At 33.8% G+C, this 17,062-nt stretch overlaps 2 protein-coding genes across 2 annotated transcripts; both read left to right on the top strand.

The window, feature by feature from the left end:
* Window positions 1–5,009: 5,009 nt before the first annotated feature.
* LOC122595851 (nifU-like protein 2, chloroplastic) lies at window positions 5,010–9,265 on the top strand. The gene is made up of 4 exons (XM_043768309.1): window positions 5,010–5,289; window positions 5,380–5,464; window positions 7,222–7,532; window positions 8,918–9,265. The coding sequence occupies exons 1-4, from the start codon at window positions 5,188–5,190 to the stop codon at window positions 9,107–9,109; spliced, it is 690 nt and encodes a 229-aa protein (XP_043624244.1). The 5' UTR covers window positions 5,010–5,187; the 3' UTR covers window positions 9,110–9,265.
* A 1,181-nt stretch (window positions 9,266–10,446) lies between these two features.
* LOC122598255 (probable magnesium transporter NIPA3) lies at window positions 10,447–16,862 on the top strand. Its single transcript, XM_043770857.1, has 9 exons — window positions 10,447–10,753; window positions 11,231–11,287; window positions 12,990–13,080; window positions 13,159–13,319; window positions 13,417–13,544; window positions 14,050–14,187; window positions 15,390–15,482; window positions 16,077–16,182; window positions 16,609–16,862. Exons 1-9 carry the CDS (start codon window positions 10,606–10,608, stop codon window positions 16,707–16,709), a joined length of 1,023 nt encoding a protein of 340 aa, XP_043626792.1. The 5' UTR covers window positions 10,447–10,605; the 3' UTR covers window positions 16,710–16,862.
* The last annotated feature ends 200 nt before the right edge of the window (window positions 16,863–17,062 follow it).

Genomic DNA, 17,062 nt, shown 5'->3' on the forward strand with positions numbered 1-17,062 from the left:
CTAAAGCATGACCGACCCTAATTTGTATATTTTTCAAGTCTTGATCTATTTTAGGGAAGTGACGATATTCCATTTTGATCCCATTTGTCTAACAGATCCCCATTTGTCTAACAGATCTGACTGTGTTTATTACTCGTATTTATCTATACAATAACCATAATTTTCATACCAACAATCTTTTGAGTACACCCTCATTCACTAAACATGAACTCATCTTTCATTCACACCGGTAATCTTTTTACACTTTCAATTCATCATCATTTGTATCATCAAATGATATTGTATCATAATTAGCATTGAGATCTAATTAAGTTGATCTTCGTAACATTCTTATTAGCTATTCTACTAATAACACTCCACAGTATGCATTGCATCAATGAATGTATATAAAAGGATAATCATTTTGCCTTTGGCAAGATTTGAACATGTAATTTGCCGCCTTCCATTTGTGTGCCCATGTGCTCACATGGTAGCAGTACCCATGTGCTCACATGGTAGCGACCCATGTGCTCACATGGTAGCGATACCAGTTGATCTATGATCAATAGGTAATGAGTTTATATACATTCAACCATAATACTTAAGATTTATTTGATTATAACTAAACTTTTATTCCATCTTATCTATATATCACTTCACTCCAAGAAAGAAATATGGTTTCCAAGCCTACTTCTTTCTGGTCACAAACTTCATATAGATGCCTACTTTGTAGTATCATTTTTAATGTTTTAAGACTGGACACCTTTACAATATTTTATGGTATATATACCCAAAAAACTAACTACCGGTACCAAAGGCAATTAGTCATTTGATTGGTAACTTTTGCTGGGGAAAAAAATATTAATGGTCTTGTGAGAAGAAAATGGTAATTTTTGCTCGCTAAATTCATAGGTTGCTAGTGTGAAAAGAGAATGCTATGCATTATCTATATTTTTTTAAAGAGTAAATTACAGTTTTCGTCCCTGAAGTTGACACGTTTTTCACTTTTCATCCCTAAAGTTTAAAAATTACAATTTTGACCCTAAAGTTGGCCAATTTTTTCAATAACCGTCCCTCACCAAACGTCGTTAAGTTTCAGCCGTTAAGTAGGTGACGTGCAAAACACGTGAGGGACTAAAAGTGCAAAAAATTACAAGTTCAGGGACGAAAAATGAAAATTACTTTTCTGTTGTCGGAAAACTTCATCTTCTCCCGGCTGATTGGCCGAAAATTCGCCGAAAAACTTGGAATGTCGATATCTCACTCGTTTCTTCGAATTAGACCACGAAACCACCACCAAACTTCTCAAAATTCATTTCCGCACGAATCCTAACAATTAAAAGATAAATGACCGTGATACTTACCACATGTATATATATATAGTTACGATATATACAAATACATATTATATATATACATACTTACCACATGAATATACAAATACATACATATATATATACTTACCACATGAACAACCCTTTCCTACCTTGATTTCATTCGACCACAGCCCAATCTAGCTTTCTGTTTGTTGTCTTCGGCCAGAAGAGATGAAAACCAGGAGACACACTCTATTGTTATTCAAAGTATAACCCGTTTCCTTGACTGGTATTCCAAGTATAACCGTCTTTAAGATATAGCTATTCTATTGTTATTCAAACTCTATTATTCTAATCCTACATGGTTACAAAGTAACTAATATCTTTTAAAAAAGTCAGGCCCCTGTGCCACATATGTGTACAAAAAAATGAGTAACATGATATACGAATGCTTGGGACCTTGTGGAATGTTATGTACATCAGTAGAGATATCAACATGGAAGTCATAGATAGTACTGTATGATTGATGCTAATTTATCAACATGGAAGTCATATATATATCGTAACTATATATATATATACATATATACATGTGGTAAGTATCATGGTCATTTATCTTTTAATTGTTAGGATTCGTGCGGAAATGAATTTTGAGAAGTTTGGTGGTGGTTTCGTGGTCTAATTCGAAGAAAACGAGTGAGATATCGACATTCCAATTTTTCCGGCGAATTTTCCTACCAATCAGCCGGAGAAGATGAAGTTTTCCGACAACATAAAAGTAATTTTCATTTTTCGTCCCTAAACTTGTAATTTTTTGCACTTTCAGTCCCTTACGTGTTTTGCACGTGACCTACTTAACGACTGAAACTTAACGACGTTTGGTGAGGGACGGTTATTGAAAAAATTGGCCAACTTTAGGGTCAAAATTGTAATTTTTAAACTTTAGGGATGAAAAGTGAAAAACGTGCCAACTTCAGGGACGAAAAGTGTAATTTACTCTTTTTTAAATGACAAGTGTTAAATGCTAATAGTTTGAACTCAATGCATTATTTATTTAATCACAACACATTCAAATTTCAAAAGATATGTATTATAAAACTCATATTGTACATGTTCTTGACTAACAAAGGTTTCGATTACTAATTTACAACAAACATACAAACACTTTAACAATAATCAAAGACACTACCACATAGTCACATACCATATACCTCATATTAAATCTTCATATTGTTTTTTTTTTTCCTTTCCTTTTTTACTGTTCATATTGAGTTATCGTTCAACTAATATGCTTGATTTTATCATGCGATCAGGTATATTATGCTTTTATATTGTTTAATATGTTCAAATGGGTTTCTCTATGTTAATTAATTGTTGTATGTTATATTATTCTACTATGTTTTTATTATAGTCGTGTGATACTTGGCCCACATGTCTGGTTTCTTTCCTCTTATACTCACTTGTTCTTTTCCCGTCTTGGCATGAGGTCCTTATGATTTTTTTTTTATCTTTGGTTAGAGGCAAGTCTGTCTACATTTCACCTCTTTCATTAGTAGGAATTGAATACTATTGTTGTTGTTATAATGTTGTTATATGCTTCTACTTTGGCCTTCTCTATTTTCCTCCATAGTAACTTTTGGAGGCATGTCGTAGAGATGTAGATATTAATACACTTTAACATGTTTTATTCACTTAGTCACTTGTACAAATCACTTGTACAATGTATTGTAAATCTATATCCATAGTTCTTTATCAAATTTCGTAACTTTTGCCCCTATTATATCATGTTAGTTTCCACAATTTAATTTCATAAACAAGTGACAGTAACTTATTATGGGTCGAAATTTGAGCTTTTCTTAATTCTTAGCCCAACCAGAGTTTGATTAATGGTTGGCTTTTCAGGCTTTCGTATAAGCCCATCTGTATCTATAATCTCACAATACTGTATATGCGTTCAATAATACCTTTTTTTTTCTTTAATTCAATCAATAATTTAGTAAAGAGTAGATTTAATTACACTTTTGGTCCCTGTCAAGGGTTAAAATTACCGTTTTCATCCCTACCTTTCATATATTACCATTTTGGCCCAAAAAACTTTGTTCCGTCAACGCTTTTGGTCAAATTCTCAAAACGGACGTTAATTGTCCATCACGTGATGGGTATTTTGGTCTTTTCTTAACACAGGGACCAAAAGCGTAATTGACTTATCATCAACAACCAAATACGCACACATAGATTAGATCTGCACATCGATCTATCATGTATGTATACATACATAAGAAAATCTATATAAACCAGATCCCTCCAAACATATACACACATACAAAATACATATCCATCCTATTCAATCTTTCATTCATACATGAAATTAGATTCACACCAAAACCAAATCCTCCAAAAAAAGTTATATAGATGAGTTGATGTTTTTGATTAGTTTTCATGGAAAAATAAAACCTTTTTTTTTACTCCCCAATATTAAGATTAAACAAGAAGAAATGGGTAAGGGAGAGGAAGAAGAAAGATGAATTGGAGGGAAGGGGATAATGATGATGATGGTGGTGGTAGTTGGGTCGGCGGCGGCGGTCTAGCCAGAAAAAAAAAAGATGATATACGAATAAACTCATACCAACCATATACAAACCCATGTCGATACATGAAACATCATTAGTTAAATGGCATAGATTGATATCAGTCGTGGTGGAGTGCATCGGTTATGGAAATCGAACTGTGGTGGAGTACATCGGTGGCGGTGGAGTGCATCGGTGGTAGTGTGACGGTGGCAGCGACCACAGTTTTAAGGTGGTGGTTGCCAGATCCGACAACCATGAGTCCGTGACTATCTCCTTTTCGGACAACCACCGCCACCATATGAGACCCGTGACCGTTGCCTTCTTTGGATCACAAGATCTTTAGAGTATCCCTTCCAAAACCATTTTCAAACTTCATATCTCCATTTTACGTATGTGTTTTTGTGTATGTTTGTATGTATATTATGAAAAGTGATCAGATCTTATTGGGAGTAATTATTGTATGGATACAATTTGGATTTGGGGGTTTAACCCTACTTTGGAATGTGGTTTGTTAAAGTGTAAGGTACATAAATTATTTGTATATTTATAATGAAAATTAGGGACGAACTTTTAATATGGAAGATACAAGTTTTTTTTTATACACATTAAATACAACATTTCTCTTTTCGAATTTGGAATTAGGAATTAATAAGATAAAGAGACACTAATATAATTAATTTCAATCGGTGTATGTATATTTTGATTTTTGATGTGGATAAAGATATATATATATATATATAAATGAATGTATGTATTGATTAGTTAATTTGTTTAAATTATGCAGATATATATTTGTTGTTGATGAGGATTGAAGGAGACGATGACGATTGATACAAGACCAAAAGTGTAATTACGCTTTTGGTCCCTGTGTTAAGAAAAGACTAAAATACCTATCACGTGCAGATCATGTGATGGACGTTTAACGTCTGTTTCGAGAATTGGACTAAAAGCGTTAACGGAGCAAAGTTTTTTTGTACCAAAACGGAAATATATGAAAGGTAGGGATGAAAACAGTAATTTTTAACTAAGGACCAAAAGTGTAATTAACTCTAAAGAGTATATTGTTTATTGTAATAATAATAATAATAAAATAATAAAATTGTGATGCGTGTGGCATAAATCAGCAGCAGTAGGCTGACTGTCTAGGTGTTTCCCTTTTCTTGGAATTCCAGAAAAACAAAAAAACTGCCCTAAAAAGTAAAAACAAAACGAAATTATCCTTAAATTCATTCAATTCTTAATAATTTGTCTTTCTGTCTGTGCTTACAGAATATATACATATATATACGAAAACTATATATACATATATTCAGAGAGAGAAGATGCAAAGTGCAGCATCAGCAGCTGCTATGATTTCTTCTCCATATTCATACATGAATAATCTTGATTCTTTTCCTTCCATCAGTCCATGCCATCCTCCAAAGGTTCTTTTCTTATCCAATCAATCAATTTTGTTTTTTTTTTTTTTTCTAATAAAGTATTATTAATCGTTATCATGACATAATCATCTGCAGATTGGTTATGGGTTGTTGGGTAATCGAATTTCGGTTTCTAAGGGAGCTTCTTTTTCATCCAAAGCCCGATTTTCGCAGCGGAAAGGTAACTGATTTTAGCTTTATCTTGATCCAACTTGTCACTTTTATGTATATATATATTATCCAATTTTCAATCCATCAGTTTTTGTGTGTGTGTGTGTGTGTGTGTGTGTGTTTACCTCTCATAACCTGTAAACTGGTAATGTGGGCACCTGTTTTGATTTGTATTTGACTCGACAACCAATGTGGTCGGTTGCCAGGTATAAATACCGATTAACGCGGTAAATGCATTAGAAGCGAATTGATTTACAGTAGATGGTTTGCAAGGTGGATACGCCGCAATAGTAAAATGTGACAAGTTAATTACATCTTATTAAGTCCGTTATTTTATAACGTAGTTAATGGCATATCTTGTTAAGAAAATGAATTTTTGCCAAACGGGTAGTTTGGAGGGAACTTTTTAATCCCCAGTACAGCATCGGTACCCATGATCCCCACCCCCAAGGAGAAGTCATGCCTGTTAATCACTTACCCACATAATCACACATGTTTATGCTCGACCCAGGGATCGAACTAGGTATACAACCCCCTTCACATGTGGGCCATGGGATCAAAAGTGGCGGTGGACATTTGATCTATGACCAAGAATATGAATGTTATTATGTTTAATAACTAGTAAAAGGGCAGAGTGTACTTAATTGTATTGAATAAATGAAATTATGAAACATGGTATACAAGTTACTCGAGTGTTGAGAAAGAATATGATACATTTTAATGATTTTTTCAAGTACCATACTACCATGGAGAACAATTTGTTGCTGTGACATCAGGGTGGACAAATAAGTAGTGCCTTTCCTTAGGTCTAGTGCAAATAAGCCTATGTGTTGGTGTCTAGAATCTGACAATTGTGATATTCAAACTGAAAATTGGAGATGCCAACGTTTTTGTTACATAGCAATGTCAAAATTTGTTCAAACTTAATTTTAATACATATCAACAATCTCAGGGAGTAAGGGCTTGTTAAAAACTACTTTGGTTTTCTTATTTTGCTTTTTTACCCCCTTCTGTTTATAAAAGAAATGGAAACACAAAAATGATGTTTGACAACCATTTATGCTTGATGAAAACCAAAGGCAGTGTACAAAATTCTGCAGTCATGCTTTTGATAATTTTCATTGTTTAGAAACGGCAAATGGGTTTATAGAAAAATAGATAAATAAACATGCATTGATAATTGACTTTAATGAGGTTATATTTCAACTCCTTAGACACTATTTTTATTTATTCACTGATTTTTCATATTGTCTCTTTGTAAAGATAAACAACATAGCCAACAGTGTTTTGATTGTATGAAATAGCTCAAACGGCAATGTCAGCTGTCTTTATATAGAAGTTTAGAGTTAAACTTTACTAGGTAAAGCCTTCCTGGTGTATGAGTTGTTTGGATGGAGGACTGTATACCTTTTAAATTATTGAGATGGGGACTGTATGAGTTGTTAGACACTATTTGTTTGTTTGGATGGAGGACTGGTGTAAAGCCTTCACATGTTTTCTTTCATTTATATCGATGGATACATCAGAAATTCTCTACTTCTACTGCATCTCATGTTCTTATCCCCATCTCAATAATTTGTAATTTTGTATGTATATAATTATATGTACAAAACACACATACTTAAGTAGGTTTGCATATGTCATTATATGTTTGCATATGTATACAAGTATTTTCCATGTTGATATACAGTTATCGCACCAGGAGACATAACATTATGCAATTGGCTAAACCTTCTTCTTCAATTGTTCAATGATCTTGTGTTGCAGTTGTAAAGGCTGTTGCCACTCCAGAATCAGTTGTCGAGTTGCCTCTAACTGCAGAAAACATTGAGACTGTACTGGACGAAATTAGACCTTATCTAATCGCGGATGGTGGCAATGTGGCATTACATGAAATTGATGGAAATGTTGTGCGGTTAAAGCTACAAGGAGCTTGTGGTTCATGTCCCAGCTCTGTAACAACCATGAAACTGGGCATTGAACGGCGTCTGATGGAAAAGATTCCAGAAATCGTTGCTGTTGAACCAATACCAGATGAAGAAACTGGCCTTGAGCTGAATGAAGAGAACATAGAGAAGGTACATATTTATTCTCTTGACATTCAATATTTAACCCACAATGTGGGAAGTGTTTGATTGTGTAGTTTGGACTTTGTAACTGATAATTGCAACTTAAAGGTGCAATGGTTGAGGTTTTAATGTTTGGATATACTTAGTTTGAGACTTTGAGCTCTAGTATTGGTTTCATACCGACTGCAACAAAACTGATTGTTAAAGGTTAAAATGAAGTTACACCCGCTCTTTTAACCTTATTTACAAAGTCTAAATGCTAAAACTTTCTTAGTTTCTTTTCTCATGGCACGTCCCTTGTCTACAAAAAAGGTTTTTGGTCTTATTTTATCTATAACTCTGTAAACAATCAGAATTACAAAACTTTTAGTTATTGGATTATGTTAGTAATGTAATGTCCAAAATATCTTCCACAACCCATTTTATTGAAGTTGACTATTTATTCCACATCATATAGTCACTTTTCGTAATAATCATTTGAAACACCACGTAACAATGGCTCAGAGGCTCAGAGCCCAGCTTAAGTATTGTCACCACCATGCATGCAATTGGAAAGTCGCAACATTTTCGTTGCAGTTGCTCACATCCAAACCAAAAGCTACTCCAGGAAAATATATATTGTGATGTAACACTCCTGAATTGTTAATTTAAGTCTGTCCTCTCCCTCAAGAACATAAATACTAGAGACCACCACATTTTCAGCCTTGTAAAGCATTAACGAAGTTTTTTTTCCATTGAGATAAGCTAGCATTCATATATGTGTAACAAGAATCAGTAATTACATATAAAATTTTTTGCGTTTGCTGTCGTTTAAGCTTAGAAGGTAGAGAGGAACTAATTTTGCTTAATCCATTTCTGATTCCCCCCCTCTCTCTCCATGTAGTCTGCTCTTCAAGTGTGTTGGGGAGCAGGGGACAGGTGATGGCCCAAAGCGAGGTCAGTTTGTTAGGTTATGGGAATATGGGTCAAAATGGTCTGGTTGTGTTTACTGACAGACACGTTTCTTTTTTATCATTTATACAAATAACTCATGTTGTTGACCATGATTACATGAACATTATTGTACAATAATAATCTAATTCTTTGCATAAAACGGTATAGGAGGTTGAATGCAGTTAAACTTTTGGCAACTGTCAATTTGTTTGACTCATAAAGCTCAGTTTTTTCCTTCCTTTTTTCATTTGACCTGTTATATCTGGTTTAAGATAAACACAACCAATTGGGTCCATTTATAAGTAAATGGGATGAATCTGCCACATCTATGTGCTTCTATTAGCTTGTTCAATGTTCATACATATAGCCTAGCCTCTTCACCCCATACCCCGTCTTTGACGGGATTTGGTATATTGTTGTATATATCATCTTTACTGATCCCGGTTTCTGTAATATGCTAGGTTCTTGAGGAAATACGACCATATCTTGTTGGGGCAGCAGGCGGAACACTTGAATTCGTGACAATAGAAGAGCCGATTGTAAAAGTACGCTTGACTGGTCCTGCAGCAAGCGTGATGACTGTTAGAGTCGCTGTCACCCAGAAATTACGTGAAAAAATCCCTGCTATTGCAGCAGTTCAACTTTTACAGTAGATGCCCATCGGCATTCAAATCTTTAAACAGTGTAACATATAGCCTTGAGTGAAAGTGATACGAGGGTAACACTGTACAGTAATTTTGCTTCGGGTCTGTTGCTGTAATTAAGATGTTTGTCGAAAGCAGTATTATAATGGCGGTCATTTAAATGCATTTTCTGTATCTTGCTTTTGTGTCATTTGGTAGTTTGTATCGAAGGATTCTATGGGGATTAAGGCAAGAAGTACAATTATGCGATTAGAGATTCTAATAGTGTAGTTATTTGGTTGTTGCTGCGAATGTTCAAAACTGGGACAAACTTTATGAATATGTTCCATAAAATCATCTTGAGATTCATTATGTCACTTATATTATATAGAGCAAACTATATAAAACATGTAACATGTTTACTTAAATTTCTCGAGTATGGAACGTTTTAGATTTCGTTTATTTAAACAATTACATCATCAAAGATCAATCAAAAATGAGAATCTCTTAAGTTTCATCCAGTATTCCTCCGTTAAAAATTAACGATCGAACTTTATTTTTCATTTTAAATATCAACGGGTAACATAATAGAGATAATAAAAAACATCAAAACTGCAACACTTCTCAAAAGACATTCTGCTTCTCAAAACGTTTCCCTAAACATCAGCCATGTCAGGCCCTCCAACGCCAAAATACCGAATCGTCGATGTGTCTAACCAAAAAAGTTGCGAACACGATAGGAAATGGTATAGCAAAATCCCAAGACATATAATATTAGTACAATTTAATGGATAGAGATATTATTTCCAACTATATTAACCCTTTGACTATTGAATTAAAATCAATGATTAAAATTTAAAAAAATATTTTTCCATTTTAACTTTTGATTTCAATTCAACCTTTAAAATTATTCAAGTTTACAAATAAAATTAAAAGTAACTTTATAACATCTCAGTCTCAATTTAATAGAATTGCAAGACATATTTTATAATTTACTAGTAAAATCACAAGCTATGATTTTTTTTTCTGAACATTCAGTCGGTATGCAACATTAAGAAAACTTTACCGTATAATGGTGAAACTTTGCATTTACCCTAGGCAACGAAATACATTCAGTCGGTATACGACATCAGAGAAACTTCACCGTACAATGGTGAAACTTTACATGTACCCTAGACAACGAGATGAAACTAAGCAAACTCAAGACTTTAAATAAAACCAAGAGTGCCTTTTTGGACTAACCTTCATTGGCAAGCTATGATTTACGAACTACGATTTTTTTGTATTAATGTAACTCGAAATATCTTGGAAAAATGATAGATATATTTTGTCTTGTAACTTAAGTAAACTTAATAAGTCATGAAAACAAAACCCCCCCTTTCTATCTTTCTCTGTGTGGATCACAAGAAAAACACACCTTCCACAAAACCCTGAATTCATAACCAACCAACTAACAATTCCAATTTTGAAATTGAAGAAAAAATGACGATCGAGTAGTGACAAAAAAAAAAAGAAAAGAAAAAGTGATGACGTGGAGGGATGCATACAGTGGGATGTCCAGTGATAATATTAAGGGTTTAGTATTAGCATTATCTTCAAGTTTATTCATTGGTTCCAGTTTCATTGTCAAGAAAAAAGGTCTCAAGAAAGCTGCTGTTTCTGGTCTTAGGGCTGGTAACCCCACTTTCTTTCTTTTTTTATTATTTTTTTTTTATGTCAATTCTCAATTAGTATTAGTTTTCGTTAGCTAAGGGGGTGTTTGTTATTGTGATTACAAAAAAGATTTTGCGTTTTCAAAATAGATTATGCGTTTTCAAAACTGCGTTTTGAAAAAGCAGATAGGTACATGCTTCTTCAAACTGCGTTTTCATAGCAGATAATCACTTTTTCACACAAACACTTTTTTAGATTATTTGCGTTTTACGAACGTAATAATTAGATAATCACTTCAAAACGCATTCCCAAACACCCTCTTAAGTGTTTATGTGAATTTTTCCACAATCTTGTAATTGTAATGCTTATCGTATGATATAAATTTTCCTCTTTATCGAAAAACAAAAACTACATTTTCTGCTACCAATTTATCCCTCCTGTTTCTTTAGTGCTTTTCCATGCTGACAAAATTTGATCTTTTTTTTGTTTCTTTGTTAGGAAGTGGAGGATATTCATACTTGTACGAGCCTCTATGGTGGGTAGGCATGATAACAAGTGAGTTTGTTTATTTCTTTCTTGTTTTATAATGATATGTATTAAAAGGTAATGTGATTACTGATTAATAAAAATGTTATCCGTTTACCATGAATACATCTTTGGCAAATTAATAGACTTTGTAAGTTGTATCATATGATATGTGGGAATTGGAGTTGAGGAATTTTTGGAAAATAGAATGGTGCACAAAACATTCATAGGACTGACTCCAGTTGAGGCATTGTCCATCTTACATAGGTTGAATCTGCTCGCCCATACACCCTTTCACAGTTCGTCAATAAGGAGTAGGTTTTAAAGTAACCCCTCCTCTATATTTCCAGTTTTCCCTTCTACGAAATGCTCCATATGCAATTGTCTTTCTATATACTTCAAAAGTCGATCTTGTATTCAACAAAGTTTCATAAAGGTGACTCATTTTCTTCTTTGCTATTATACAGTTCATTGGTATAATATATATGCTGAAAATTTTTCCCATATACGCACAAAAATTTCTTGACATAGTTTGAACTTTGTTACTTCATCTTATTTGGTGTGGGTAAGCATTTCTCTCCTTTCTAGTTTGTCTCCATCTTATTTTTTGTTGAATCATAAGGATTTTTTTTATATATACTGAGCTCTTGGTACCACTTCAACTCTTTTTTTTTGTATACTTTCTATTTTCGTGTTACTCATAGACGACAAAAGCCTCATCTTGGTTAAATATACATGCTTCAATGGTAATCAATAAAGCCAGTGAGTTTGTAAGATTTAACGCAATTAAGAAGAAAGATAGATAACAAATTTATGGAGTTTTAGTTACTTGATATGTTTAAAGGTTATTTTGATGGTGCCTTGGAAGGCGATGCTATCAATGGTCCATTTTTCTTACACAAATCGATTACAGGGTCTTCGTAGTATATCATGTAAACTAAAATCCTGTGTTTTAAATCACTTTTTCTAAGCCTTGTTAGGTCAGCGTACCTTTCCCCTAATTGGCATATGATCTTACGCATGTCATGGTTTTGATTTGTTAACCAATAAACAATGCATGTCGAATCGTGATTAAGGCCTTGTCATCTATTGGGATTGCAAATACAAAGGAACTATATGGGATCAAATAAACTAGGATTTCACTAGAAAATTGTTCCATGTGATTCAACAACAAACTAGCAGACATATTATCAAGGTGGTAGTGGCTTACTTAGACCAAAAAAGTTGGACTAACGCATAGATCGATCATTATGAAGGAATTGTGCATCATAACAATTACCTTAAAAAGTCACCAAATAATGTGCAATAGTGTTGATAGGTTACAATATCTATGATATGCCAGAAATCAAGAGTGTAAGTTGCAAAGAAGTAAATAACGCACATGTGAAGTGTGCGTGGAAGAACAAACCTCAAATCATTGCGTTGAGTATCAAAGACATGGGAATACGTGACGAGAAACAATTATATGAAATATTTTTGAGGGGAGGAAGAAGGCTAGAACAGAGTCCTTGAAAGAATCTCTAAAGAGACACCCCTATGGTGGGTTGGAAGACTGGTTTTGGTGGGCACCGTTTTTAATTGTAAACCGATGCCCTTAAACCTGATACCATTATAATATAAAGTTTATATCAATCTATTTCTAGACCATCAATCTAAATACTCCCTTAAAGTTCTTAAAATTATATGCTGAGTGTAAGCATGACGTTCTATATGCCATTCTCTGTTTCTACAGTGGTTATTGGAGAGGTTGCAAATTTTGCAGCCTATGCATTTGCACCAGCTATCCTCGTCACTCCACTTGGGGCACTCAGCATTATAATCAGGCATGTACGAGTTCAGAATTTATGATTAAATATTACCCACTTTATATAATGGTCAAACATTATTATGTTGTATTGCAGCGCGGTACTAGCTCATATCATTTTACGTGAAAAATTACATATTTTTGGAGTCCTTGGTTGTGCTCTATGCGTTGTCGGTTCCACAACAATCGTTTTACATGCTCCCCAAGAACGCGCAATTGAATCGGTGGCAGAAGTATGGGATCTTGCTACAGCGCCAGGTAACAACCTTCTTTGTATTTATTTTGAAATGTGTATTGGATTTCTTTGTTGCAAATTGCTGACATACTTTAATTTGACTATCATTTGATTATGCAGCCTTCGTTCTGTACAGCGTACTGGTGTTAGTAGCTGTTTTTATACTTGTCATACATTATATCCCATTATATGGTCAGACACATGTAATGTGTTATATTGGAGTTTGTTCGCTAGTTGGGTCTTTGTCGGTATGTAACATGTAACTTTAGCATTTTTCCTCTTCTCAGTTTATTCTTCTTTGTAGAGGTGGCAGAATGGGTGGCTGGCTAAAGGATAGTAACAATTAGTTTTTTTGTGCCTGTTGAACAATTAGGGATGTGACAGAAACACTGACAGTCCAAATATATCAATTTTTAGTAGTAATAGTTATCATATTGTACATGACCATACAATCGTGTAGTTTCACTATTAAGGTTATATATTCGTCCCATTTGACTTGTTTCCTCCTTAGCTATTCTTTTTAATATATTTTTTTACTCGTTTGCCCATTAAAAATAATCATAACCCAATTGGTCCCATCATTAGTAACTGGGTTGATTTTTTCACTTCCACTCTTCATCCATGATGCATCAAAGTATTATATCCTGGCAACCTCTTGTCCAACCTTTAGCTCACCAAATCCACGATTTCTATTCCACAATTACACAAGCTCCTGTAGAAATCTGTTAGATTCAAGGTTTTTCTCTTTTACAGGTCATGAGCGTGAAAGGTCTTGGTATTGCTTTGAAGCTTACTTTTTCAGGAATGAATCAGCTTGTGTATCCTCAAACATGGGCTTTTACCTTCTTTGTTATGCTTTGTATAATGACACAAATGAATTATCTGAACAAGGTAAGCCTTCTCCTTACTCTATGAATACCACTACTTGTACTGATTTTGAGTCGTTTATATATATTTGTGGACACATATAGGGGTTAAATGTTTGATGGAAATTGATACGACTCATATTCTCCAGCAAAAATAAATAGTCTATTATTGAGATATATATTATATTTTAGATTTAGATATGTTTGAGAATATCTTTATTATTATTATTTAGAGTCTTTAATTAATAATAGCTTGTTAATCAAGCTATAGAATTAGTATAAATGGAGGATTAGGGCTGTTACTTTAGGATGTGGAATATTATCATCAGTTTATTGTTCTTGTCTAGTTTAATTTGGGAGTTTACTGATTCTCGAATACCAGCCTATCCTTCATATTATTCTTATCATTTGATACAAGCCATTGGTTCGTATTAGAAATACTTTCGTTATCTATGTCACATGAGATTCAGGATTTGTTAATCTACTAAAAGCTATTTCAGACTTTCAGTACAGTTTACCTTTCCAAATGACTGCTTTACATTTCCTTTGATACAAGTACAAAAACTTTGAAAAGAATAGAGAGCTTGATCAATACAAGTTTATTAAAGTTGGTAATTTTTCTTAGTTGATTGAGGCACATAATTCAACAATTAGTTGGTTGAAAATGAAATTGTGTTATTTTTAGGATAAGTGCACCAAAATGTATGTAACTAAGACCAAAAAGTTATAGTGTGCACAAACTATTCAGAACTTCTATTGTATGCACGAACTTTGTAAATATGTTCAAATTTTGTAACATGGTATACGTGGCACCTCATATGCACCTCACATGAGCTGCCACGTTTAAATTTTTGATTGGTCAATCATAGTTATTTACATACCTTGAACATTTTTACAAAGTTCGTGCATACAATAGTGGTTCTGAAAAGTTCGTACACACTATAACTTTTCGATCTTAGTTATCTACATTTCCACGCACTTATCCCTTATTTTTATCAATTGGAAATGTGACACCAAATATACTCTAGTTTTCTTTTTCTTTGAAAGGCATACTCATAATTTTCATGTATTACCTTTTAAGGTATAAGTTTGCGTGTATGTGTCCTTTTAATATCATTCTTCTCAATCTATATGCATTGTTTGTCTGCAAGTCCAATCAGGTTTTTATTATAAAAGCATTCTATTAATAATTTTTTATTCCTTTTTGGGATGGATTTATGAGTGCAGGCTCTTGACACCTTCAACACAGCTGTTGTCTCTCCCATATACTATGTTATGTTCACATCCCTCACTATCTTGGCAAGTGTGATCATGTTTAAGGTAATATGGTAAAAATATCTCTTTTTGCTTGGTCAAAAATGATTTAGTGATGGTGGATGGCAGGTAGCTTTGTTACCTTTTCCATGCGTCTGTTTGGTGTGTCGGAATGGGAATATTGGAAAAAAGGGTAAATGGATGGGAATCCTTTGGTCCCATGTACCATCTTGGTACCCAAATCACACACCTAGAACTCATGCCCGGTGGAATGAGCAAGGGAATTATATTTCCATTTCATTAGTATGTTTGATTTGTCTGCCAGCAGCGATAAGCAATTTAAATACAATTTTGTCATGCAGAAGTGAGTTTCTGAATAGGAATGAAGTAAATGAAGAAAAGACATAAGTCTTTTTACAGTGTGAACCACAATTCGCTAAACTGCCATGTAATAATTATAATGTTTGCTACACACATTTGGGTATTACTGGCCAATTAGATGAAAAAGATTCGGTTTTCAAGAATAGAAAAGACTTCTCTTTCCATTCCATGCAAATACCTACAGTTCGAATATGCAACTTCCATTTTATCTTTGCACTGTTTTTGATTCTTAGGAATGTTTTAATCGCAAGTAAATCGTTTTTCATTTTTCTGAAATAGGATTGGGATGGGCAAGATCCTACACAGATTATAACAGAACTCTGTGGGTTTGTGACGATCCTTTCGGGAACGTTTCTACTTCATAAAACCAAAGACATGGTTGATGGTATGCGTCTTTACCTTCACCTTTCCATTTTATTGAGATAAAGTTTGATGGATCTTAATGAATACAGTGTAGAGATGACATAAGGGGTTTGCCAAGTGGGTTTAACAGGTCTAAAGCGGATACTTTTGTTATGGTCAAAATTGGTTGGGGTGGGGTGACCAAAAATACTTATTTGTCCATTTTGCAAAATATATATTGTCCAAGTATATTGTGTCGAATATTATAGCAATTAATAATTATGTGAATAAAGCGTTTTAGTCAGTTGTATACATCAACTCTATACTTGGACAACATTCAACATGTTTTCCCACTGATGTTTCCTTTAGCTTTTTTTGTTAACCAATATCAGAATAAGAAACCAAAAATGACCTGTTTATAAGTAAATGGATCGACATTGCCACCTCTAATCATGTGTATCAACAATAGGCTCGGTGCGACTTCCCAAATATATGGATGAGGAAGATGGTGTATGTCATGAAGGCATCCCTCTGAGACGGCATGATTCTGCCAATATGAGGTTGCCATAATGTATACTTGTTTTCATTTTTTTAGTAGACCACACTAATGTAACATTGTATCTTTACCCCTGTTTTTACTAGGTAGGGCAATCGAATTTGCAAACTTTTTTCTTGTAAGTTAATCACATCAGTTATACAAAATGCACATCCTTTTTTCTTGAATGTATTCTTGTCAAAGTACCAATGGCGCCATTGACTGCCATTTGTTTGAAAGGTTTTATCAATTGCTGTCATGTTCTTATGGTTTGATCCTCTATTTCACCTTCTGTATGTGGTATGCAATTATACAATGACAACAAAAAAAAATGCATTTTCATAATATTGTGTATGCCCACCTAAGCTAGCCCATGATGCTGGGTGTC

Source organism: Erigeron canadensis, chromosome 4 (assembly GCF_010389155.1).
Source record: "Erigeron canadensis isolate Cc75 chromosome 4, C_canadensis_v1, whole genome shotgun sequence".
NCBI classification, from domain to species: domain Eukaryota; kingdom Viridiplantae; phylum Streptophyta; class Magnoliopsida; order Asterales; family Asteraceae; genus Erigeron; species Erigeron canadensis.